The 26,327-nt window shown below is 44.6% G+C and overlaps 1 protein-coding gene across 1 annotated transcript; it reads right to left on the bottom strand.

Moving 5' to 3' along the window:
- Positions 1-11: 11 nt before the first annotated feature.
- Cldn11 (claudin 11) lies at positions 12-21,365 on the bottom strand. Its single transcript, XM_004652353.3, has 3 exons — positions 21,048-21,365; positions 17,207-17,371; positions 12-615 (listed from the first exon to the last, which is right to left on the bottom strand). Exons 1-3 carry the CDS (start codon positions 21,271-21,273, stop codon positions 383-385), a joined length of 624 nt encoding a protein of 207 aa, XP_004652410.1. The 5' UTR covers positions 21,274-21,365; the 3' UTR covers positions 12-382.
- Between the last annotated feature and the right edge of the window lie 4,962 nt (positions 21,366-26,327).

Below are 26,327 nucleotides of genomic sequence, written 5' to 3'. Positions count from 1 at the left end.
TTGTCACTGTATCCATTTGAAAAGTGTCTTTTATTTCATTCCCCATGCCCAAGTCATCAATGTTTGCAAGACATTTAAACTTTAAAAGAGAAATAAGACATTATTTTTTAATAAACGACAAAGGAACGCCCGTGAAAAGAACTTAAGAGCAGGCAACACCATGAGAAAACTGTGGCCATTATCTGAACTAGAGATATCTTCTAAGGCAACTGAAAGGTGATGGGGAGGAGGGGTATTAAGACTGCAAAACGCCAGACAGGCTGCTTTCTAGAACTTCGGCTTTGGTGCCTGGCGGAGAACTGGGCTTCCCCTAACTATGGCAAGCAAACCTGGGCCCCAGGACCAGCATCTATAGCACCTCTGGGGCAGCCTGGCAGCTCTCTTATACGTGGGCACTCTTGGCATGAGTTGGGGAGCTGGAACCGGAAGAGTAGTAGAAACGGTTTTCACCAAATGACTGGGCGTCCCCAGAGCAGCAGACGATGACGCATCCACCCACGAGGCACAGCACAGCGCCGATCCAGCCCGCATACAGGGAGTAGCCGAAGCTCACGATGGTAGTCTCGCGGTGGGCGCACACGGGGAACCAGATAGTGGCCACGATGGCGCAGAGAGCTGGGAAGAGAGGGAGAGCAAGCGTGTGACTGGGCATACCCACCACTTACCAAGAGCAGTGGGCACTTCGTAGACACCCTTTCCAACTAGCTCCCCAAAACCCCAATACACACGCCTCTGCTCTCTGAGCAGTCTCAGCATAGATGTCTGCAGGAGCTGACTTACTCTATCACAGACCTGTCAAACTGCTGGTCTTTTTCCTTCCCCCAACAAGTAACAGAAGCAAATGAAACTCCCCTGCAAAAACTTCAAAGGAATCATAAACTCTCAAAACTATGTATTTGTTTTTACTTGTATATCACGCCTTTATATCTAGGGCTGCGATTCTGCTGTTACGCTTACCCAGTCATATCCTAATTATCTCTTTACGTGCCTACTTCCCAGGCCATGTTCTAAGTTCCATGAAGTTAGAGATCATGTCTTTCGTGTGCCTGTAAATGCAATGCTTGAGTCAGCACTGGGTACATAGAATATGTTCAGTGTATACTGGCTGGATGACTAAATGACAGGGCTATTTAGAGATAGAAAATAAGGTAGCCATTGTTGTCAGTATAATCAGTTCATCTTACATAGACCAGGAGAGGCCACGCGATTTCTCTTGCTGTGGTGAATACTGCCACTAGGCTCAAGGGGACTCCCAGCCAAGGGTTTGGGTTTGTGTGATGCTATCAATGATGGCAAAACCTCAACTCATAAATGAACAGTTGCTGGAGTAAAAGAATTTACCCATTCAAGGAGGTTACGATGATGGAATTTGTCAAAATGGGTCGCCATGGTACAGAGTTTGGCTTTGTGCCAATCTTTTCAACATTCCTTGGGAGTTTAGGTTTTTATGGATTAAGAAATAGTGGGTTAGAGAGATTGTTTAGTGGTTAGAGGCACTTGCTTCCAAAGCCTGCCGGCCCAGGCTCAATTCACCAGTTATTCCCCAGAACTCATGAAAAGCCAGAAACACAAAGTGGCATGTGAGTCTGGAGTTTGTTTGCAGCAGCACAAGGCTCTGGTGTGCCTATACTCACACCTGCTCCCCCCTCTCTAATAAATAAATAAACTATTTTTTAGAAAAGAAATAGCTTTCGTTTCATTTAGTTCTTCCTCTCTTCCTAAGTAAAGTAATTCTGCAGCTGGCAAGAACCTCTGACTTCCACATGTATACACATGGGCTGTGTGCAGATGCCCACACACACATGCAAACACCACACACACCACTTCACATACTACACATAATAATAATAGTAATTTAAGTGGTGATGTGTGTCTACTGGCCCTTTATTAGACAACACAAGTTAAAGCAAAGGAACCCAGTGGCTTTCGTTGATAGTACCCAATATCTTACAACCACAGCAAGAAAGAAATTTTAGTTAAAGCTTTAACTTGAGATAGCACGTAAAAACTAGCAGACATAAGGCTAATAAGAATTATGGGGCTTCCAATGACTAGTCATAAAAGCCATCAACAAGTTCAAGGCAGGACATGGCATTACCAGTCTTGTGTTTGCCACCTGCGGAAGCCTTGTCACTTTCAACTCAGCAAGCTTTTCATCTGATTTCTACACATACTATATTGTCTCCCAACTTACCATTTCTGCTCTCAGAGAAGAAATATACTTCTCTTTAACATCAGCATTCAAGTATAATAACCCTGTACATCAACTATAAAATACAGAAAGGACTTAAGTCTTAGCCATTTTGAAAGACCTTAAATTATCTTGTTACATCTGTGTGGTTTGTGACAGTTTCTTGCTAATAATGCACTATGTGCACCCCATGAACAAGGAATGCATGCATAATAAAGAAACATACAGTGCTGGAGAGAATGCTCAGAGGTTAACGTGCTTGCCTGCAAAGCCAAGTTCAATTCCATGTAAAGCCAGATGCACTAAGCAGCACATGCATTTGGAGTTCATCTGCAGCAGCTGGAGGCCCTGATGAGCCAATTTTTTTCTCTCTTTCTCTCTCAAATAAATAAAATATTATTTAAAAAAATAAAAGAGCCATGTGTGGTGGCTCACGCCTTTAATCCCAGCACTTCGGAGGCAGAGGTAGGAGGATCGCCATAAGTTCGAGGCCACCCTGAGACTACATAGTGAATTCTAGGTCAGCCTGGCCTAGAATGAGACCCTACCTCAAAAAAGAAGAAGAAGAAGAAAACGTCTGGGGCAAAAGGGTCATTGGGAGGCTTTGAATTACCCAAAATGATTTTTGAACAGTCTAACTCCATTAATTACAAGCTACCCATATAATTAAGGAATTTATATAGAGTATCTAAGAAGCTAAGATCTTACATATTAATGGCTTCCTTTTTCTTTTGTTTAAAAATATCTTAAGGCTGAGTGTGGTGGCACACACTTTTAATCTCAGCACTTGGGAGGCAGAGGTAGAATCGCTGTGAGTTCAAGGCCACCCTGGGACTACACAGTGAATTCCAGGTCAGCCTGGACTAGAGTGAAACCCTACCTCGAACCCCCCCACAAAAAAATATTAGCATATGTCAATTATATATAATAATGGGTTTCATTATGACATTTTCATACATAAACACAATGTAGCTTTTTTGTTTGTTTGCTTGCTTGCTTGTTTGTTTGTTTAAAATAGTGTTTCACTGTAGCCCAGATTGACCTGGAACTCATTCTGTGGTTTCAGGCTGGCCTTGAACTCATAGCAATCCTCCTACCTCTGCCTCCCAAGTGCTGTGATTAAAGGAGTACGCCACCACACCCAGGGCACAATGTATCTTTACCATTCACCTCTCGTTATTTTCTACTGTGCCCCTCCCACTCCTCCTGCTCCCCTCCTTCTTTCTAACCAGTCGCTTCTTCTGCCTATTTTCATGTCCTTGTGTGTCCCCATGTGTTTCTTTACTGCTGCCACAGGATCACAGGGAACTGAGTAAAGGATTTTTACAGTAGCATGGGCTCCTTACCGGTGGCCACACCACTAAAAAAATAAAAAATAAATTCTCTCCTATCGTCTTTTTCCTTAAAGAGCAAGCACAATTCCATCTGTTTCCGGATACTTTTATCTGGCATACCATATGAGGAGGTATTTTCCTTCTGTGAAGAATGTTCAAGAGCCATGTTTATATGAGTCTTCCATTTCAATCCCAGGGATTTGAAAAATTCAAATGCAAGGAAAAGAAATTTTTCTTGCTCATCCCCCAGCCATGGAGTACTAAGTCAAGCCCTCTTGGAGAAGTAATGGTTACTAGAGTCATACTTCCCCCATGGCCAAGAAAAATCCTTTTCTCTATGAGGACAGGGAACAGAAACCCTCTTCTACAGTGTTTCAGAATGAGTACTGCCATAGGTTTCCCCCATATGAACATGCAATCTGACACAAATCCCAGACTCCCAAAGAGGGCATCCACTCTGCTGTGGGCTGTGGACAAAAAATAACAACTCGGGCTAGAGAGATAACTTAATGGTTAAGGCGCTTGCCTGTGAAGCCAAACAACCCAGGTTCAATTCCCCAGGACCCACATAAGCCAGGTGTACAAGGTGGTGCATGCATCTGCAGTTCATTTGCAGTGGCTGAAGGCCCAGCATGCCCATTCTTTCTTTCTCTCCCTCTCTCCCCTCTCTCTCTCTCTATATATATATATATATCTGTGTGTGTGTGTGTGTGTGTGTGTGTTTCTCTCTCTCTCTCAAATAAAATAAAGTAAAAAGTTAAAAAAAAAACACGAGCAAGAGCTTCCTAATGCCCAAGCTTATGAGAGGAAATAGCAAGAGGAGAAAATAGATTTAATTCCAAACAACTGATATGGTTCAATCCAACCAATCTATCCTATTAACAACCAACTCTTTCAAAACAGCTTAGGGTTCAAATTGAGTTTTATGCTTTTCAGTTACTGTATATCTATACTCACATGTATGCATACATGTAAGAAACCCTTCCCCACTTCTCAGGAAACCTAAGAACGTTAAACTTGGTTTAAATGTTCTAGAATAAGACAGAATATTACCTTTAATTCACTTAATTCTTCTCTTAATTCTAAGCAAACTATAAAATGGGGTTAACTTCAAATAAGAAAAAAAATTGGGCTCCTTATCAATTGATTTTGCATGTCTTAGAAAATTCTGTTAAATTTTATTATATACAACTCACTATAAAAGGTAGGAGCCAGCCAGGCATGGTGGTGCACACCTTCAATCCCAGCATTCGGGAGGCAGAGGCAGGAGCATCACCGTGAGTTCAAGTCCACCCTGAGACTACATAGTTCAATTCCAGGTCATCCTGGACCAGGCTGAGACCCTACTTTTAAAAGCGGGGGGATTGGAGGAGCCTACACATTTTATGTAATGACCTCCTAGGGCTGGCTAAATGAGTAAATGGATAAATGGAAACAGACAAGATGGAAGGACGGACAGATGGAATGGATGGATGGGTGCAAAGCTGATTTTGAAAGTCACAAAACTTTAATGTTACTCTCACACACTCAGAGTCACAATCTCAGGGCTTATCTCATTAAAACTTCCTTCTTTCAGGCAAGAGAGATAGCTTAGCAGTAAAGGCTCTTGCCTGCAAAGCCAAAGGCCCCAGGTTCAATTCCTCAAAACCTACATAAGCCAGATGCACAAGGTGGTGCATGCATCTGGAGTTTGTTTCCAGCGGCTGGAGGTCCTGGCGCGCCTATATTCATTCTCCCTCTTTCTCTCCTCTCTCTCCTCTCTTCCTCTTTCAAATAAATAAACAAAAATAAAAATAAATTTAACTTCCTTGTTTCATAATCCATGCAACACAAGGCAAATATATGAGCCCCAGCAGGCTCTTTCATTCCTTGTAGCTAAATGGAGTCCGGTGGAATGCCTGTGGCTCTGAAAGACAACCACATCAAAACAGCAAAGAAATAGCAGATTGCCACACAACGTGAAAGGAAATGAAAGACTCGCTTGAAACAATGACCTCCAATTGAACTCAAAATGAAAAACGTTTAGAAACTGAAAAAAAGAGAATTTACTCAGTTATTGGAATGGTTTTCAGGGAGAAAAGGGTATGTTTGGGCCAGTAAAGTTAAAAATGCAAGTCAAATCCCTGCTTTACTAAAAAATGTAAACTAGTTATAAAACACAACTCACTTTTGACTTTCTTAAATACATAGAAGGCTTGCTAGGTTGTTTTTATTTGTAGACCAAAAAATAGAAAGAAAGAAAGAAAGAAAGAAAGAAAGAAAGAAAGAAAGAAAGAAGGAAGGAGGAGGAGGAGGGAGGGAGGGAGGGAGGGAGGAGGAGGAGGAGGAGGGAGGGAGGAAGGAAGGAAGGAGTTTGGAATGACTAAGTTATCTAGAGAAAATAATGAAAAGGATCTTCTGAAAAGTCAGTTACCTATAAAGTAAGAAAACAAGATAAAGAGACACGAAGGAAGTTTTCATCCTTTTTCATTTTATGTCAGAAGTTATTTTTAAATTAAGCCTCTAAAAATAAGAGAAATTTTAGTCCTTGAATTTTCACTCTTGGTCCTCTTTTACCTTCAGAAGATGTCATTGTTTTTTGTGGGAATTTTTTTTTTTTTTTTTTTTTTTTTTTTGAGGTAGGGTTTCACTCTAGCCCAGACTGACCTGGAATTTACAATATAATCTCAGGTTGGCCTTGAACCTACGGGGATACCCTACCTCTGCCTCCTGAATGCTGGGGCTAAAGGCATGTACCACCACACCTGGCTCAGAAGTTGTAATTGTTAACTGCAGAGAGGTTAAGGGGGGTCTGTTATTTGTTTAGGAGAAGAAAAAGTAAAGCCTTGGAAGAATTCTTAGCTATATAAGAAAGAGGTAGATAAGAAAAGGAGAAAAGTAGCCAAGAAAGAGAAGCTCAATATGTACACACAGATTCATCTGGTCTTGGTTCTTTCATAAATAGAATCCTTTTCTCTTCAAAGATTGAAAATGTTGCCTCTATTGTGAACAGGTTTCTAATAATGTGTTCCAATTTGTTCTCTAGTTGACAGGATACACCTTTGTTTAAAGTTAAGGACCTGATTCCATCTCACTCCAGTCAGAACGATAATTATCAAAAAAATGAAATGACAACAAATGTTGATGAGAATGTGGGGAAAGAAGAACCCTTATTCACTGCTGGTGGGAGTGCAAACTTGTACAGCCACTATGGAAATCAGTATGGCAACTCCTCAAAAATCTGAAAATGGATCTACCATTTGATCCGGCTATACCACTCCTGGGCATAAAAACTCTACTCTTTACGACAGAGACACTTTCTCAGGCATGTTTGTCACTATTCTATTCACAATAGGTAGGAATTGGAATCAGCCCAGATGTCTATCAACTGATGAATAGGTAATGAAGATGTGATACATATACACAATAAAATTCTACTCAGAGGTAAGGAAAAATGAAACAATGAAATTTTCAGAAAAAAAATGAATAGAGTTCGGAAAACATTGATGTCACATGGACACAGGACAAATGGCTGCATGTTTGTCCTCATATGTGTTCCTAACTTGGAACAGCTTGAGTTGACTGTACACTGTAGTAAGAATCAGGAGTATTGGCAAGTAACTAGAATGAGGCCAGGCGAGACTGGAAACGAGGGATGAGAGGAGATGCTTGGCAGGCAAATGGAAGGATAAAATACAGAGGGTAGAAGGGTAGGGAGGAGGTGAGGGTGAGGGAGAGTGGGGGTTACACAAAACTAATGACAGCATGAACCAGCACCCTGGAAACCTTTATCCCGTTAGCTAACTTACTCCTACTTTTTGTTTTTTAAAGATTTAGTTTATTTATTTATTAAAGGCACAGAGATACAGAGAGAGAATGGGTGCACCAGGGCCTCTAGCCACTGTAAATGAACTCCAGAGGCGTGCGCCATCATGTGCATGTTGAATTGAGCCTGGGTCCTTAGGCTTCACAGGCATGCGCCTTAACCGCTAAGCCATCTCGCCAGCCCAAAGGAAGTGGGGTTTTTGTTTGTTTGTTTGTTTTTTAGTTTTTCAACATAAGGTCTCACTCTAGTCCAGGCTGACCTGGAATTCACTATATGGTCTCAGGGTGGCCTTGAACTCACGGCGATCCTCCTACCTCTGCCTCCCAAATGCTGGGATTAAAGGTGCATGCCACCATGCCCTGCTTTAGATTACTCTTAATAAGAGGTGTGGTGGCAGGGAATAGCCCAGGCAGAAATGCCCTTTAGAGGGTGGAGAAAATTTAATCCTAAAACCATAGCTTCTGGCTAGTAAATCCCAGTTCCAGAACTAGGTTACCCCCAACAGTGACCTGTTGATCGTGGAGGCCCATGACGTGCCCAAAACAATGTAGGCCATTGTCAAATCACTTGGTTACCCACCAGAACTAAATGGTAAGATCCTATTGCTGAAAACTCAACAGGCTGTGGTCATGGGACAACAAGAGATTGTGTTGGAACTGAGAAGGAAGCCAGCTTCCTGCTGGCTAGCCCTCAGAGTGCTGGAAAATGCTATGTGAATGTCTGGAGATTAAAGGACACCAACAAAGTGAGTAAGCAGGGAATCCTACAAGGCAGTATGTACACACCTATGCAATAGTGGCACACAGCTTATGCAGATAATCAACTGCTCTGTGATTGGATATGAGGCCTGTTTAGTGGGAGGGAATTCATACCTGGTACTGAGAACCAAGTCAGAATCCTATCAGCAGGAAAGTCACAGACTCTAGAGAGAAGCTCCCACTGTTCTTTGCTATGCCCATCAAGCAGTCTTCTAAAGGACTGTACTTATGCCCTTTGATCCATGTTGCTCTCATTCTTAGATAATCTGATTTTAACAGATGGCAGCCAATGCCAGGGAGAACCAAGATCCATCATTATCACAAGAAAAAGATATTTGACTACCTAGCATGAGATGAGTCATCTTTATCACACCTACCAGGACTCAGGCAACATTACAGAGGAAGTGATGATTTAAACATGAGTGCTGGGCTGGAGAGATGGCTTAGCGGTTAAGCGCTTGCCTGTGAAGCCTAAGGACCCCGGTTCAAGGCTCGGTTCCCCAGGACCCACGTTAGCCAGATGCACAAGGGGGCACACGCATCTGGAGTTGGTTTGCAGTGGCTGGAAGCCCTGGCGTGCCCATTTTCTCTGTGTCTCTCTACCTGCCTCTTTCTCTCTCTGTCTGTTGCTCTCAAATAAATAAAAACGAAAAAAAGAAAAAAATTAAAAAAAAAAAAAAACATGAGTGCTGCTCTCACTGCTGGCCTGGCAACCTCATTCAGGGAGATGCCAGTAGACACTGAAACTCAAAACTCATTATAGCAGAAAGTCAGAGGACACAGAGGGCTGAAAGGAGACTCATAACATGCCTGCCAAGGCCCTGGGATCATTGCAGAAAGATTATAAGAAACACAGGGTGGGAAGTAGTATCTTGAGACATTCTGCTTCACCATACAGACTGACTGGTACACTCATGACCCCACATTGAATATCAATAACCCCACTGAGAAGGATCCTCAGTGTAATGAGTGCACGGGAGAGGAGCTATGAGAGTATGGAATGGGAATATGACCAAAACACAAAATGTTTGTACAGTAAAGTTAATATTTTTTTTATTTGAGAGAGAATGGGTGTTCCAGGACCTCCAGCCACTGCAAACTCCAGACACATGTGCCACCTTGTGCATCTGCCTTACATGGGTCCTAGGGAATCAAACCTAAGAACTTTGGCTTAGCAGGTAAGCACCGTAACCACTAAGCCATCTCTCTAGCCCCATAATTATTTTTTTAAGTTTAAAATATGACTTAACTAAATGGAAAATATTTGGGAAGGTGGTTTTAGAATGATAAAACTTAAGTATTTATCTTTTCATTTTATTAGAGATTAAATAGCACATGGACATATTCAGAAGCTAAATAAATGTGATACATAGAACCTCTTAAATATGTACAATTTATTATGTTTCAACTAAAAAGTTTTATTTGCAAAAAAAGAAAAGGCAATAAATGTGAAGAAATTAAATCAAATTGATGCAGATGTACCTGGTTTGGGAAGTAATGACTAAGAGAATGAGAGAATGAATCGGCAGATGCTAACATGTCTCCCTTCCTCTGATGAGCACTTCTTCAGGCTTTGTAATTTTAAATACTAAGTAGTGAAAGAACTTTTTAAATCATCATTTCTAGCACAAAATAATATTCTGATTAAAATTACTTAAGTTATTCTGACTATATTAATAATAATGGGAAAAGTCTTCCATGGATACATGTAGAATGGCATCAAAAACATGTGGGGCCTGGAAGGGATGGTGAAGTGGGAAGATGGAGCAGAGTGGCTGTGAGTTGACCTTTATTGAGATGGAGTTTGGATCTGTGGGGGGGTTACCATGCTATTATTTCTCCTTTTGTTTAGATTTGGAATTTTCCACAATATGGGTTTTAAAAGCCTCCACTTAGCATTCTACAATGCATTGAATGCAATCTCTGACACATCAACACTATTATAACCTATAACTTGAGTAGCCAATTAATATAGCTTTACACACAAAAAAAATCATTTAAGGCATTTGGGCACAGTGGCATGTACCTGTGATCCCAGTATTTGAGACCCTAAGGACTAAAGGATGGGGGGGGGGAAAGGAGGAGAGAGAGAGGGAAAAGCAGACATAGATACAGACAAAAACAGTTTGGGGAACAAGTAACAAGATTTCTTAATGAGCTGTTAGTTGGAGTCATATTTATTGTCTCATTTAAGACTGAAAAAGTTTGAGTTTTTCTGTTCTCTCATTTAAGACTGAAAAAGTTTGAGGTTTTCTGTTCTCATTTCTCATTCTCTAAAATATTAACATAAGAAACATAGCAGACAGTGGACATTTACATTTACATTTACCTCTTAAAGCTAATGATTCTAATAACCATCAAGTCAATGGAATTTTCCTGGTCTATTTTCGACATTTTCCCCTTAGTATTTATTCCATGAATCATTATCTTTCTTTTCCTATAGCAGTTTAAAGCAAGCCTTGTCACTTATTTTTTCATTGTGTATATATTGTATGTGTGTGATATTAAAACTGAATCTAGTTCTCAAACACACTAGGTATTTACTCTATACTGTGTCACATCCCTGACCAATTATTAATTTTTTTCAAAAAGGAACTCACAGACTTCAAAGACAAGAAGGATTCATAAGGCATTCAGTGCCTCTAAGTTGACTGGCAAGATCACTGTCATAAATAGTCTTACTCAAAGGGCCACATCCTTGCCACTAACCAGGTGACATTTGATTTAAATTAGGGCTAAGTGTGTATAAATCGAATAAGTATACAGGAAGATTTGTATAAATGTTCTCCCTGTACCCTGGATTAAGACATCACTTTTCTTTCCACACCCAAAGATTCCTAATCCTGTGTATGTGACAAGCTCAATTTGTCTCACATTTGCCCCCACCCTGCATTTTATCACAGCTTGCTATTAACCTGAAAGTGACCAGTTAAAACAACTTTTCCTACTACAAATAAAGCCACCAGGGAGCAATGTTTAGAAAGGACAATGAGGAGATGAAAGGATGCCATTTAGAGAGCAAAGAGCAATTCCTTTCCTTCCACTCCCCACCCCAGTTCCAAAGAAACACCCAAAGAAAATACTTTCTAACTTGCAGCAAGAGAACTGGATCTTTAGAACAAAGATTTGGGGCCCTTTCATGATGGGAAAAGCAAAGAACTATAGATCCCCACACAGATATCCACTGACAAAATCAAAAGAAACACTTCCGCTAAGCCAGGATACAAGGTGGTGTTTCCAGAAGCAACTTACTGTCTCACTTCAACAGTTCTGCATGTGAACCTCACCCTGTAGGGCTCAAACATTGTTAGAAAGATACCAAACTGCCCTCTGGGTTAGCTGTTCCCTCTGTCAACAACAATAATCAGAACCTTGGATAGAAAGAACACTTACTGTGTCAGATACCATGCTAACTAATTTCCATACATTAAGAAGCTGGGCGAGGTGACATACTCCTTTAATCCCAGCACCCTGGAGGCAGATGTAGAACTGCCATGAGTTCGAAGTTACCCTGAGACTACATAGTGAGTTTCAGGTCAGCCTAAGCTATAGCAAAACCCTACCTCAAAAAAAAAAAAAAAAAACACTAATTTTCAAACATCATTTCACTCTTAACAACCCGGGAAGGAGGCAGTATTATTGCCCATTTTATAGAAATATTAGAAGACAAGCCGGGTGTGTTGATGCACGCCTTTAATCCCAACACTCAGGAGGCAGAGGTAGGAGGATCTCCGTGAGCTCGAGGCCACACTGAGACTACATAGTGAGTTCCAGGTCAGCCTGAGCTAGTGTGAAACCCTACCATAAAAAAAAAAAAAAAAAAAAGAATTTTTTTAACTAAAAATTTTAGAATGGAGAAATGGCTTAGCAATTAAGGTGTTTGCCTGCAAAGCCAAAGGATCCCAGTTCCGCTCTCCAGGCCCCACGTAAGCCAGACGCACAAGGGGACACATGCATCTGGAGCTCATTTGCAGTGGCTGGAGGCACTGGCACACTCATTCTCTCCCTCTCTGTCTCTCTCCCCCCTGCCTTTTTCTCAAATAAATAAATAATATTTTTTTAAAACATTTAAAAAAAAAATTTTAAGCCAGGCATGGTGGCACACACCTTTAATTCCAGCACTCAGGAGGCAGAGGTAGGAGGATTGCTGTGAGTTCAAGGCCACCCTGAGACTACATAGTGGGTTCCAGGTCAGCGTGGGCTACAGCGACACCCTACCTCAAAAAAAAAAAAGAAAGAAAAAAGACTCAGAGACATGAAGTAACTGCTCCAGTTCACACAGCTAGAAAGCAGTAGTCTTGATTCAGTACAGTTGGGTCTGACTCCAACTGACAAGATAAAATAACTTAGGGCACAGTGCCTTCTGCCTTGGCAGGGAATCTTGATAATCTACAAACAGCGAAGATTCCCCTCCGATCGATCTGAGGCACCTGCTGCTCAGGAAGCTGCAGCCCGGGGCTCTTACTCCTTCCCCACACGGCAGGAGCCAAATCCTCACGGCTGACTAGACCGCTGGGAAGCTAGTTGTACACAGGGCAGGATGACAGCTACAGGATGAGGAGAAACTGCCTGCAGCAGTGTTCACGGGCTCTCCTGTGAGGACTAGCTCCCAGAACTGCCGCCCAGCCCCCTGCACTCAGCAGCCGCCCAGTGGCCTCTAGGACCCAGCATGGGCCCAGCACCAGCTTCTCCCGGGAGAGTGACAGAAAGCATAAGTACTTCAAAACAACACAAAGGGAGCCTTCAGACTCTGGCTGCCCCCACCCACTCCCAGGGCGGCACACTGGCTCTTGGGGCCAAGGGATGAGAAGACCTAGAAGCAGTTGATGGGCAGGTGTCACACTCCAGGCAATGAGCATCACATTTCCAGAGCCAGCTGGGTCCAGGCTAAACAACATGCATCCCAAGTGCAAGCGGCCACTGACCGAGAAGCAAATCTGCACAGGAACAATGAAAGAAGAGGCAGCCGGATGAATGCAAGGCTGGAAGTGGCTGAGTCCCTTCATCCCCGCTCCGATGCCCTGATGACGAGCTGCTGCCAAGATGGAGCTTCCTTGGCAGTCCCCACAGCCTCACTGGACACAGGCAAGCAGAGACCAGGAGGTGTACCCACTCCTCAGCCCCACCTCACTTTCCTCATCTACGAAACTGCCTCCCTCTACCAAACCACCTTTAAAAGATGAAGAAAAAGCTGGGCATGGTGGTGCACACCTTTAACCCCAGCACTTGGGAGGCAGAGGTAGGAGGATTGCCCAGAGTTCAAGGCTACCCTGAGACTATGTAGTGAATTCCAGGTCAGCCTGGACCAGAGTGAGACCCTACCTGGAAAAAACAAACAACAACAAAAAAAAAAAAAACAAAAAAACATATATATATATATATATATATATGTATAAATTCAGCTGGGAAGTTTTAAACCACTGATTGCTGCCCCTTCTGCCCCACAAAAATAAATAAATAAATAAATAAATAAATAAATAAATAAAACTGGTTGTTCAACTAGACATCTCTATTTTCAAGGCTTTTTTTCTTTTTAATTGTCTACATATATTTTGCTTATAGCCCTGTATTTTCCACAGGGTTTGTCTGTACCTGCTTCAATGTGTTGCATGCTCTCACTTACGGATATTCCAGGACTCTCTTGTGTAAGGCCAGAGTTTCTTTTCTCTTTCTCTCTCTTGAGACAGGGTCTCATGTAGCCCAGACTAGCCTCCAACTCACTATGTAGCCTGGAGGCTGACCTTGAACATCTGATCCTTCTCTACCTCCCAAGTGCTATGATTACTGCCATATGATCACCAGGCATATACCACCCAGTTCCTGCAGTGCCAGGTAGCAAGCCTAGGGCTTTATGCATGCTAGGCAAGCTCTCTAGCAATGGACCTAGATCTCCAGCCATAAAAGGTCAGAATTACTAAACACTGAGGACAACAGACCCATCCTTTGGCTCTGCCCACCCCAGGATCCAGGAGAATCTTCTGGAACATCTGAAAGAATGAGAAAAGTAACAACAGCCAGAGTCTGAGACAGAAGGGCTGCCCCGGGATTCCTTCCGTAATCTGTGCACTTGTAGAGCTTTGGCCATTCTCTTGGACAAGGACTTGGGTGGGAGGTCTGGCCTCAGGCGAGTGCCATCAGAAGTGAGACGGTGAGTTAGATCAAGCAGATTCCAGATGGTGCACACACCCAGCCTTTGTGGACAAAAATCAAAACTTCCCTAGCCAGATAACTGTCTGAAAAATATAGGTCTTTTTCACAACATACAAACACACACACACACACACACACACTTGGAATTCTCCATGGCTTCACAAGCCCCTGCAATCCTGGGGAAATATACCCCCCTCTCATATTCTCTCACCTCACTCATACCACAATGGGCGCAAAACCAGTAACTGTCCCTAAATGGCATCACCCCACGCAGAACCTGGGGGGTCATCTCCTAACCCCTTAAGCACACGATCTGATTGCCAGTTGTGGAATGTGAATTCTTTGTTCTAGGAGAATGTGACTTTACATATAACCTCTATCCACATCAATTTCTCCCCACTGGTGTGTACGCTTTGTGACAAGAGCTGCTTCTCTTCAACTTTCACATCCTCTGTAAGGACTTAGAGCTTGCCAGAGGAATTGACATCAAAAAAAAATAAATAAATAAAAGCAAGGAAGGATGAGGATGTAACTCAGATGGTAGAGTGCTTGCCTAGCACGCATGAGGCATTGGGCTTGATCCCCTATCTTTGTAAGAAATCAAGTGAGCCGGGCGCGGTGGCGCACGTCTTTAATCCCAGCACTTGGGAGGCAGAGGTAGGCGGATCGCCATGAGTTCGAGGCCACCCTGAGACTACAGAGTTAATTCCAGGTCAGCCTGGACCACAGTGAGACCCTACCTCAAAAAACCAAAAAAAAAAAAAAGAAAAAGAAATCAAGTGAGATGGTGTAAACCTATGACATTGCAACTTCAAAGACTCACTGGAATATGTGACACCCTCGAGATAAAGACAGACAGAGACACCACCATAGAAAGCAGAGAGATCTATCAGGACCCTCCCCAACATGAAGTGTTAAATCAACCCTCTCTGTGCATGTGTGATCAGAAAAACTGAGTGAACACATGTCCTTGCCTCTCCGCCTGCATTGCCCCTCCCTCCAACCTGTGGCCTCTCATTGCTGGCTTCCTCTACTCTGGCAAACTCCTCCAGTATGGGTTACATGCCTTCCTGCCTGTGTGCGCTGTATACATATCTTTTGAAGATGGCTATTACATCTTACATGCCTTAGAATACCTGTGTATACTCGAAGGAAAAACTAGCTGGGTATGGTGGTGCACACCTTTAATCCCAGCACTCAGGAGGCAGAGGTAGGAGGATCACTGTGAGTTCAAGGCCACCCTGACTATATAGTGAATTCCAGGTCAGTCTGGGGTACAGTGAGACCATGCCTTAAAAAACAAAAATAGGGGGCCGGAGAGATGGCTTAGCGGTTAAGCGCTTGCCTGTGAAGCCTAAGGACCCTGGTTCGAGGCTCAATTCCCCAGGACCCACTTTAGCCACATGCACAAGGGGGCGCACGCGTCTGGAGTTCGTTTGCAGTGGCTGGAGGCCCTGGCGTGCCCATTCATTCTCTATCTATCTATCTATCTATCTATCTATCTATCTGCCTCTTTTTCTGTGTGTCTGTCACTTTCAAATAAATAAATAAATAAAAATAAACAAAAAAAATTTTTTTTAACCTATCTTTTCCCTAACAGGTCTCCAATGCCTACAATAGTACCTGGCATGAATGCTTACTGAATATTTGTGACTAAAACCTTAAGTCATCACCTAACTAGTCTGTCACCCTCAATATACATTTCCTTTCACCTCTCTTTCTTTACTCTATATTTATATAGTCATGGAGGTTCTCAGTTTTGGCTACATTGAGAATTACCTTGGGGAATTTCTTAAAAATATCTTTTCCTGCTGGGCGGATGTGGTGGCTCACACCTTTAATCCCAGCACTTGGGAGGCAGAGATAAGAGGATTGCTGTGAATTCAAGGCCACCCTGAGACTAGAATTCTAGATCAGCTGTGGGGCCAGGATACAGGTGTTCTCAAAGGAAGTCCACAGTGAAGCCTAACTAGAAAGCCACCAGAGAACTCTTCTGTCCTTCTGGTCTCCCACAGATATTTCTTACCTTCAAAATCTTCTCTTTCTTTTTTCCCTTTTAAAAAAAAAAAAAAAAAAACTTGAGCTGGACATAGTAGCACACATATCTAATTTCAGGCAGAGGCAAGAGAATCACTGTGAGTTCAAGGCCAGACTGGGACTACAAAGTGAGTTGCAGATAAGTCTGGGAAGATGGCTCAGTGATTAAAGGAGCTTATTTCGCAAAGCCCGCAGGCCTGAGTTCAATTCCCCAGTACTCCCTTAAAGCCACATGCACCAAGTGGTACCTCTCTTCCCTATTCTCTTTCTCTCTCTCTCTCTCTCCCTCTCCCTTTCTCTCTCTTTCTTATAAATGAACAAATAAATAAATTTTAAAGAAAAAAACTTATCTGCATGCTCAGTGCTCCTTATAGACATTACTTCTGCTCTTGGGAGGGGTATTGTCCTTTTTACATGTGTACTTGTGTGCACGTGTGTGTAGAGGCCAAAGGTTGATGCTAGGTGCCTTCCTCAATTGCTGTCCACGTTATCTTTTGAGACAGGGTCTCTCACTCAGTCCAGAGCTCACCAATTCAGCTAGACAACTAGCCAACTTGCTCCAGTTTTGTAAGAAATTTAAGAAAATTCTTAAGTTTATACATGTCTCCACCTCCTGTGTTAGGATTACAGGCCCAGGCCACCATGCCTGGCTTTTACATGGGTTCTGGCGGAGGGGGTGGGAGGTTCTCCTAACTGAAGCCCTCATACTTGTATGACAAGTGCTTTACCAAATAATCCATCACCCAAGCCCACCCCCAGCTTCAAACCTCATCTGGCATGTAAAGGGATACAGATTGTGGGGTACACTGCCCAGTGACTTCTCGTGGTCTCCTTCCACCTTGCTCTTGCTCTTGATCTTGATGAAGTAGCCACTGCAAGATCCGAGGTTCATCAGATCCGCTGGCATTGGGGTGACATACAGGGAGCTTACCCAGCAGAATGAGCAACACGCCAGCCAGCTGGGCCCGCCTGTATTTGGCCACACCGGGCTCGTGGCCCATTCGGATGCAGGGAAGAACGGTCAGCAGCAGCAGGATGGCCGGTAGACCCAGAACGGAGGCAGCAATCATGAGGGCTCGGCAGGCCTGCACGTATCCTGCCAGCAAGAGAGCAGTGGAGGGGGTTAGACAGGGCTCTCTTGCCCCTGAGCCCACATCTGCCAGGCGTTCCACACCACTTTCCCTCTTTTTCTTGGTCGTTCAGAGACTTAGAAGGTCATCCAAGATCCCCACACACCTTCAACTTTCAAAGCAACCCAGCAACAAAAGAAGAGTGTGCTAGTTAAAACAGAAGGATGATCCTGGCTTGGAACACACGTGGCCACACTTGTAGGATGGAGAGACCAAGGCTTTATTTACGTTGTTATTATTACACCGTGTCAAAGATCCACACAGAAACTCAATTTTTCAGAGCAATCTTCTGTGGTCTGTGCTTGGTTCCAGCCTGCCGTGACGTGGTCTACCTGTGTGACCTGGTCATGTTAATTACCTGCTATGTCACTTTCCTCATTTATGGAGTAATAACAGCACCCACATCTCTATAATAGGAATCTACTAGGGGCCAAGTTAACTAGCTCTTCACAAGGTGCTTAGAACATTTTCCATGCTGAGTACTCAAACATGAGTAGTCAGTAGTACTCTGCTATTGTTCTGTGTAGTACCTTTTTGTTTCAGAACATGGTCTCACTATGTGGCTTGGGCTGGCCTCAGTCTTCTGATCCTTGTGCCTCAGCCACCCCAGTGCTAGGGTTACAGACAATGAGCCACCACATCTGGCCCAATGCACTACTTCTATCTTCAGTGATTTTCTTCCTGACTCATATTAGGCATGAATAATGTGTGGCCTTGAACAAGAGCAAACTAAAACCAAGGCTCTCTCCTCTGCTGCCCTCATGAACCCGCCGCCTAGGGAGGGACAAGCTCCATGTCCTGCTTCCTTCGCTGTGCCAAGGCATGCTTCCCCAACCCTCTGCCACTGCTTCAAAAGGTCTCTCTCCTGCCCTGGGGAAATCTGGAAGGCAGACACCTGTCTTAATCTGCATGTACCCATAAAAGGTGATGTAAGCAACCATCAGTGAAGGAATGTGAGTTGAGTACGACACATACAGCAACGCTATCTGCTCTCTGCTATCAAAAATGGCAACTGATAACTTTATGAAAAGATAGATTATAGCATAATATACCTAATAAGGTACTAGGAGAAGTTCATAGATTTAAGTTTACTGTTTTACCTTTCAATTTATTTGTCTCCCATTGAAACACTCTCCCCCTTTAAAAAAAAAAAAAAAAAGTTGCAGACTGGAGAAATGGCTTAGCGTTTCAGGTACTTGCCTGTGATGCCTAAGGACCCAGGTTCGATTCCCCAGTACCCACATAAGCCAGATGCACATGGTGGCACATGCATCTGGAGTTTCTTTGCAGTAGCTAGAGGCCATGGTGTGCCCATTCTATCTATCTATCTGTCTATCTATCTATCTATCTATCTATCTATCTCTCTCTCTCTCTCTCCCTCCTCACTAATAAATATATTTTTTTAACTTTAAAAAACAAAGTTGTGTTCATGACTGTCCCTTTTTATCCCCCCCCCCATGCAAGTTATAGGTAGTGGCCTGAGTAAGGCGGAGCTAATGGCAGTGGGAAGAAACTGTCCTCAGTTCCTTCTCACACCCCAGGGCCCCATGTCAAACACAGCCACCTTCCCTTGAGCATGAAGACCCAGCTTGAATGCAGTCCCTTAGCAATGCCTCAAATTAGACTCTAGGAAGGCTCTCTTGTAGTCACCACCCATTTCAGCTTCAGAATTAAAGATAACTTATCAGGTATCTATGGGTTTGAACACACCAGAGAGGAGTCCCAGAAGTTCATGGCCCAGGTCCTCCCCTGAAGCTGGGAGAAGAGCCAGGGCTGACACAAGGGAAGCAGTCAACTGGACACAGAGGTTCTGAGATTCATGGCACAGGCTGCCCACGTGGGTTACAGTGCCAAGGCCATGTCTGGAAATCAGAAGATGGAGACCAAAGACTGCCCCTGCCCTCATCCAACACTTAAGGGAAGGACTCTTCCTTAAATATACTGGCCCCACAGCATGACCTGTGTTATCTGAAAACAAGTGTCTGCACAGGACGCTCAGGAAACTTAGTCTTGGGTTAGGAAGCTGAGAATAGTTTTATGCTTTAGTCAAAACTCTGGGCATGCATGCCCAGCTTTCAACAGAGACCCCCAGCTGCTGTTCCTGGGGCATCTCCCCCTTCAGAGGACTACATTTCTTGTCCCTGACTCCTTCAAGCAATCCAGAAAGATAAGTTAGTCCCATGGTAATTTTTGTTGTTGTTGTTCATTTTTATTTAGTTAGTTGAGAGAGAAAGAGGCAGATAAGGAGGGAGAGAGAATGGGCACGCCAGGGCCTCCAGCCACTGCAAACGAACTCCAGACACATGTGCCCCCTTGTGCATCTGGCTAACGTGGGTCCTGGGGAATCGAGCCTCGAACCAGGGTCCTTAGGCTTCACAGGCAAGCGCTTAACCGCTAAGCCATCTCTCCAGCCCCTATAGTAATTTTTAAAGGAGACAATCAAGGTTCGCTGAGGTTAGCAGTTTGTTGCACATCAGCCAGCTTGTGTCTTGTGTGTAGGTCCAGGAGGCTGGCGTTAACTGAAGCTGGATTCAGACCTGGGTTCTCTGATTTCTGTATGTCTGAAAGTCCCATAGAGGAAAGAGGAGTGAAAGGCAAGCCTGATGTGCCCTGAGCCCTCCTTCTGAGAGCTAAAAGGGATCCAGGGCCTCTGGGAAGCCAAAGATTCTGGCACAAAGTGAATGGCTTCCAAACTGGCAACTTCAGGCCTGGTTCCCGCCCACCTTAAGGCCAGGATGCCCCTTTAAAGAACCACGATCCACAAAAGCCAGAGGAACTGAGTCAACTTCGCCAGCCAGCCAAAGGGACAGAGCAGGATAGATTCCTAGCAGAAAACCTGAGACAGGACCCACAACCTCGGAAATCATCCAACTTCCTAGAGATTAAAAATGGAATTGCAACTATTCCCCCCGGAATATTTCCATAGAACAAGGGAAGATGTACCCCCGTCCTAGGCAGGCATCTGAGACGTGGTAGCCTGCCAATAGTCCCTCCTGCAGCCTCGGATGCCCAGCTTCGAAATCGCAGAAGTGACCCCCTCTGCATCCCGCTGAGCCTGGGGCTCTCAATGGAGCTTGCTCAAGGCCCTGAAGACCTGGGCGGGAAAGGGTCTCACCGCTTCATCCCTCTGTTGGGGAACCCCACGGGGGAGGTAGGGTGGAAACAAGGGAGATAAGACAGACCCTGGGTCCTGGGAGAACAAATTGGGATCCTCTAAACCCGGCAATTGCAGAGCGAGGGGCCTAAAGTCACTGGGCGTCTCCACAACTCGCCTGCGCCTGGGCGAGTCCGAAGATGGACCCCAAATGGGAGGAGGCGGGGACCAGCGCCAGAAAGCAGTTGTGGTCATCCGAAGGTGGGATGCTGGGACGGAGAAAGAGAGGGGAATTTACATGGGCTGGGCTCTCGTCGTGCGTCTACAATTATTCAGTGAAATTTTAAAGCGACTATCCAGTTGTAACCCCTGGCAAAAAAAAAAAAAAAAAGGCCCCAAATTCCAGATGAGGAAACTGAGGCCGAGAGGATGTGGCTTAGGGTTGCCTAATTTTTCTACAACAAGGTGGGACTGGTGGTGGGAAAACTGTAGCAAAGCTCTGCGCCCCCTGTGCTTCAGACTCCGGGGTTAGGAGCCAGGGTTCTTACCCGGCAGGATGAGGATGTCCACCAGCGGCTTGCAGTGGTACAGCCCGGTGGCCATGACGCAGTCGGCCCACAGCCCCTTGGAGCCCAGTTCGTCCAGCTTGCGGCAGGTGGGGATGGTGTAGCCGCAGGTCACCACCCAGTCATTGGTGGAAGTCGTGACGATGACGCCGATCCAGCCCACGAAGCTCGTGACGAAGCCCACCACCTGCAGGCATGTGGCCACCATGGTGGCCGCCCCGACGTCCGAGCGCCTCGACCCTCCCCGGCTGTGTCACCGTCGCGGGGCTGGACAGCGCCCGCCTCGGCTCTCCCTCGAGGGTGCCGCTCGGCTCCGGGGGGGACAGCGGAGTTGGGACGCGCGGCCGGCCGGCGGGGACAGCGATGCGGGGCAGCGCGCCCCCGCCCCCTCTTTAAACTCCGTAGCCGGGCCTGGCGAGGGCCAATCAGCGACGACCCCGGATCGAGCCAGCCAATCGCGGAGCGGGCTCCGAAGAGGGAGGGGGCATCAGGCCGCCCCGAGCGGGGTGAAGTGCGCTGGCAAGTGAATAATTCCATCGAGATGCCCAGACTCGGAGAGCGCCAAGGTGGGCGCGTGGAGGCTGGAGTGCGGTTTGCAGAGCATCGTTTCTAGCTGCCTCTCTCTTCTCTCTGTGTCAGGGTTTTTGGCTCCTTCCCTCCTCAACTTCTAACCACTTACTTGCTCCTTCTTCCCAGCTTGTGGGCACCCCCAAAGGGGCCGGGTACAGTGCTCCCATGGCCTTCTGTAAGCGACTAATAACTGCCAGAAAGGACAGAGGCGAAGAACTCAGCACTCCATCGGTACTAAAATAATCATAAAGATTCAATCCGTCGTAGAAAACCATCAGAGGCAGCAAGTGACAATAATAATGTCAATAACAGAAACTCACAAGCTTTGTTATGTATTATGTACATACATTCAAATTGTAGCTCACTGAATTCTCATAACCTTCTTGGTAGGAACAGGTGTCAATTATGCATAAAAGTAACAGCCCCAGAAAAGTTAAGTCGTTCAAGTTCATAGCAAAGAAAGGGCAAGATGCCATGAGCCCATTTCACCTCCCTCCCTACCCGTTCGTGGGAACCTGTCCTATTTATCAGTTTCTGGATGTTCCTGAAGGTCTCTATGTCCTACTTCTGATACATTGAAAGCTAGCTCACACTGTAAATAAAATAGTATCTATATCCTGCTGTGAAAAGCGCCAGCCCACAGTGAGTGTCCAAGCGTGCATCACCAACAACAAGGGTCGGCTTCCTTCTCTCCACGCATTCAGAGGAGGCCCTCCTCTGCACCTCAGGGACCTGAGCAGGCTAAGCTAGGGCTCTACCACTGGGCTACAACCTCGGACCTGCACAGTGGTAACTCTGAACTATGTGGCTTATCTTAAATGCCTCTTGATCTATTCATCGGGGCCCTGCCTCCTCACCGATTTCTGATTTCAAGGAATTAAGGATTTCAGCAAGCAAAGAAAATTCCTGCTCAACATTCTGAAACCTTGGATATTGATCACAGTTCATAGGTGTTAAACTTCCTAATGTTAGAATCACTGCAGGTCACCGCATGGTCTAGGAAAGACTGGCCTTGAGGAAACAAATGGGTTCTTCCTAACTTATGTGACAATCAGTTTCTTTGTGACAAATGATTCACTAGGATTACTGTGAGGATTCAAGGGATAATTCAGAGGCTGGAGAGATGGCTCAGTGGTTAAAATTGCAGACTTGCAAAGTCTGACAGCCTGGGTTTCATTCCCCAGTACCCACATAAAGGCAGATGCACAAAGTGGTGCATACATTTGGAGTTCATTTGCAGTGGCTAGAGGCCCTGACACACCCATTCTTTCTCCCTTTCTCTCCCCACCGCCTTCTCTCTCCTTGCAAATAAATTTTAAAAATTAAATAAAGAGACAACTCACACAAAGTGCTGGTTCAAGGACTGGCCCTAGTGACACTCAGTGTCACTCAATGTCAGTTACTATTGATGATACAGTCATAGGCCAGACCATGGAGTTCAAATCCTGGCTCCACAACTTACTGACAGTGGGAACAAATTAACTCATTTCCTGACCTCCTTTTCTCAATTGTAAATGGGGACAAAAGTGGTACCTACCTCATAGATCTCTTGATGGTTATGTAACTTAATATACATATGGAGCCAAAAGTAATGTCTGGTACAAAGTAAATGCTTGAGAAACCTGCTACTGTGTTGTAAATTGATGCTCAGACTTCTCAATTTTGTACCTACACAAGTTTGATTTGTAGAAACTGTTTTACAGGAATGTATCCTTTTTTAAAAGATTTTATTTATTTATTAGAGACAGAGAGGGAAGGAGTGAGAATGGTCATGCCAGGGCCTCTAGTCACTGGAAACGAACTCCAGACACATGCGCCACCATGTATATCTGGCTTACATGGGACCAGGATAATCAAACCTGGGTCCTTAGGCTTTGCAGGCATGCGCCTTAACCATAAGCCATCGCTCCAGCCCTATGTCCCTTTTTTGGGTAAACTCTGTGTCTGTGAGTATTCAATCACAAGGTCTATTAATCTGGATATTTCCAGATTTTTCTTTATGCCATCCAAATATAGCTTTTGTACTAAGTACAGTATAAATACATAAATGTCCAGTAAGTTACGAATGCTCTGGCAAATAACCCCTACCCATGCTCATACATGCAGCCCTAGTTGAATTCAATGGGACACACGACATCAAGGTAGAAGTTGGGTTACTGGGAAGAAGGCATTCAGCAGGAGGGAGAGGGGGACAAGAAAAGGTAATGAGGGTAAATATGATTAAAATATATACATTTGGGCTGGAGAGGTGGCTTAGCAGATAAGGTGTTTGCCTGCAAAGCCAAAGGATCCTGGTTCGACTCTCCAGGACCCACGTAAACCAGATGCACAGGGGGGCGCATGCATCTGGAGTTCATTTGCAGTGTCTGGCAGCCCTAGCAGGCCCATTTTCTCCCTCTCTCCCTCTCTCTCTCTCTCTCTCTCTCTCAAATAAATAAATAAATAAATAAATAAATAAATAATATTTTTTAAAATATATGCATGTATAAAATGTGTCTAAATGCAGAAAATAACTTGCCACATTGTCAAAATTGCTATGGAATTGGAATGGAAACTACTGAATTCACATGCCATCTTCACCTCTTGGACCGCTTCTTAACTTCTTCTTAACAGACATAAAGTTAAGTAGTTTTGTTTATTTATTTAGTTGAGAGAGAGAGTAGCAGAGATAGAGAGAATGGGTATGCCAGGGCCTCCAGCCACTGCAAACAAACTCCAGATGCATGTGCCTCCTTGTGTATCTGGCTTACATGGGTCCTGGGGATTTGAACCAGGGTCCTTTGGCTTTGCAGGCAAGTGCCTTAACCACTAAGCCGCTTCCCCAGCCTGAAGCTAAATAGTTTTATGTCATCATCATTATTATCTAATAAGAGAACAGTAAGACTGGGGTGTAAACAATCTCCCCAGAGGCCAGCAAGGATATATCCTGGTTGGATAAATTAGCCATAAGTAAAGAGAGGGTGTGTCCATTCCAAAGGAAGCCAAGCAGCAATAGTCACCAGCAGGTGGACAGAAGCCACAAGGACCCTTTCCTATCCATAGGAGATGACTCAAGGGGCCACAGACCCTAGGGATGTAGTCCTTTGGCAAGGTTTTCTGGATAGTATGGAAGGTTTTCTGGCTCATTTGTGCTAACACCACCCACATGCCTTGCTGTGACACCCCTTAAGCTTTCCATATGATTGGGGTCCAAGTTCCATGCAGTATAATTCAATAAATCAGCCTTCCAGGTACAGCAGGGCTCCAGGTAGCCTTTGGGTTGTGACAGCCTTCCCAGGTCTAAGAAGCCAAATCCACCTAGATTTTCTCTCAGAAAATTCTATGGTCCACCTCTCCTCATTCCTACAGTATGCCACAGAACTATAAGTGTATAGAAGACACCCAATGGCAGGTCTCTGACCCTAAACTCAATATTCGTTTCCTTATGAAAAATGTAAAAGTCCTTCCTATGACTTGAGCAAGAAATCCTTAAGTCTTTTCTTATCCAACAGTATTGGAAAGAGAGGATTTAGAGGCAGCCAATTAATGTGCTAAAACAGATGTGAACTGAACAAAGGAAACAGTCCCATCTGTTATTCAACCATGTGCACCTAAAAAGTGTTCACCAAACAAAAGGGCAGTTCAGTTAGATCTCTAATACATTTCTCAAGGCAAGCTTTTGTAGAGAGCTTTAGGCTAAAGAAATGGGCTCTCAGCGCCTACTAGTGGCTGCTTTGTAACATTGCATGGCTGATAAAAATGCTTTTGAAAGGAGCTGTCGCTTGTAGAGAAATACGATTAATCCCAACTTCACATAAGCCAAATAAATGATAATTAAACTTAACTAGAATGTGCACTTCCCTTGTCTCGTTTGAGGGAACAAAACACCTAAGTGTTACAGAATAGGAATCTAAATACACCTCGTGCAGAAAAACGGGGGATTAGAACTGGTTTAGAGAGTAGGCAGAGGGTGGAGTTCATCTCTTTGTGGCTGCAGTGATCTACCCACCGTGGAGCCTTCTCCGATACAAGAGATGTATGCGCTCAGCTCTCATTTTAGAGAGTTTCTTGTTACCTAGGGATGCCAGCCTTGAGCATCATCAAAGCACAGCACCTCTGTACACCACTGTCACCTAGAACTTCAAACTCACCTACTAAACTGGACACCTGGGGCATACCTATAATCCCACTTACTTGGGAGGCTAAGAAAGGAAGGTTGGTTAAGTCCAGGAATTTGAGACCAGTCCCACACAATTGTAAGACCCTCATCTCTAAATAAATAATAAATAAACACAGGCTGAGGCAATGACTCGGTGAATAAAGCAATTCCCATTCAAGCCAGAATACACAAGTTCAACTCCCCAGTCCACACCAAGAGACACAGAGGGCTTCATACTAACAGTGATATGGAGTCAGAAACAGAACCCTGAAGTTGTAAAGACCCAACACAGAACAGCAGCAGAGAATCCAGAGAGAGAAACCCTTGTCTAAAAATGAGGAGTGGGGCTGGAGAGATGGCTTAGCGGTTAAGCGCTTGCCTGTGAAGCCTGAGGACCCCTGTTGGAGGCTCGATTCCCCAGGACCCACCTTAGCCAGATGCGCAAGGGGGCTCACGTGTCTGGAGTTTGTTTGCAGGGGCTGGATGCCCTGGCACGCCCATTTTCATTCCCTCTCTCTCTCTCCCTCTCTCTCTCTCTCTCTCTTTCTCTGTCT

The sequence above is a fragment of the Jaculus jaculus genome, chromosome 11, assembly GCF_020740685.1.
Source record: "Jaculus jaculus isolate mJacJac1 chromosome 11, mJacJac1.mat.Y.cur, whole genome shotgun sequence".
Taxonomy (NCBI): Eukaryota; Metazoa; Chordata; class Mammalia; order Rodentia; family Dipodidae; genus Jaculus; species Jaculus jaculus.
Note: the sequence above shows the minus strand (reverse complement) of the source record. Positions and strands in the feature narration are given on the sequence as shown.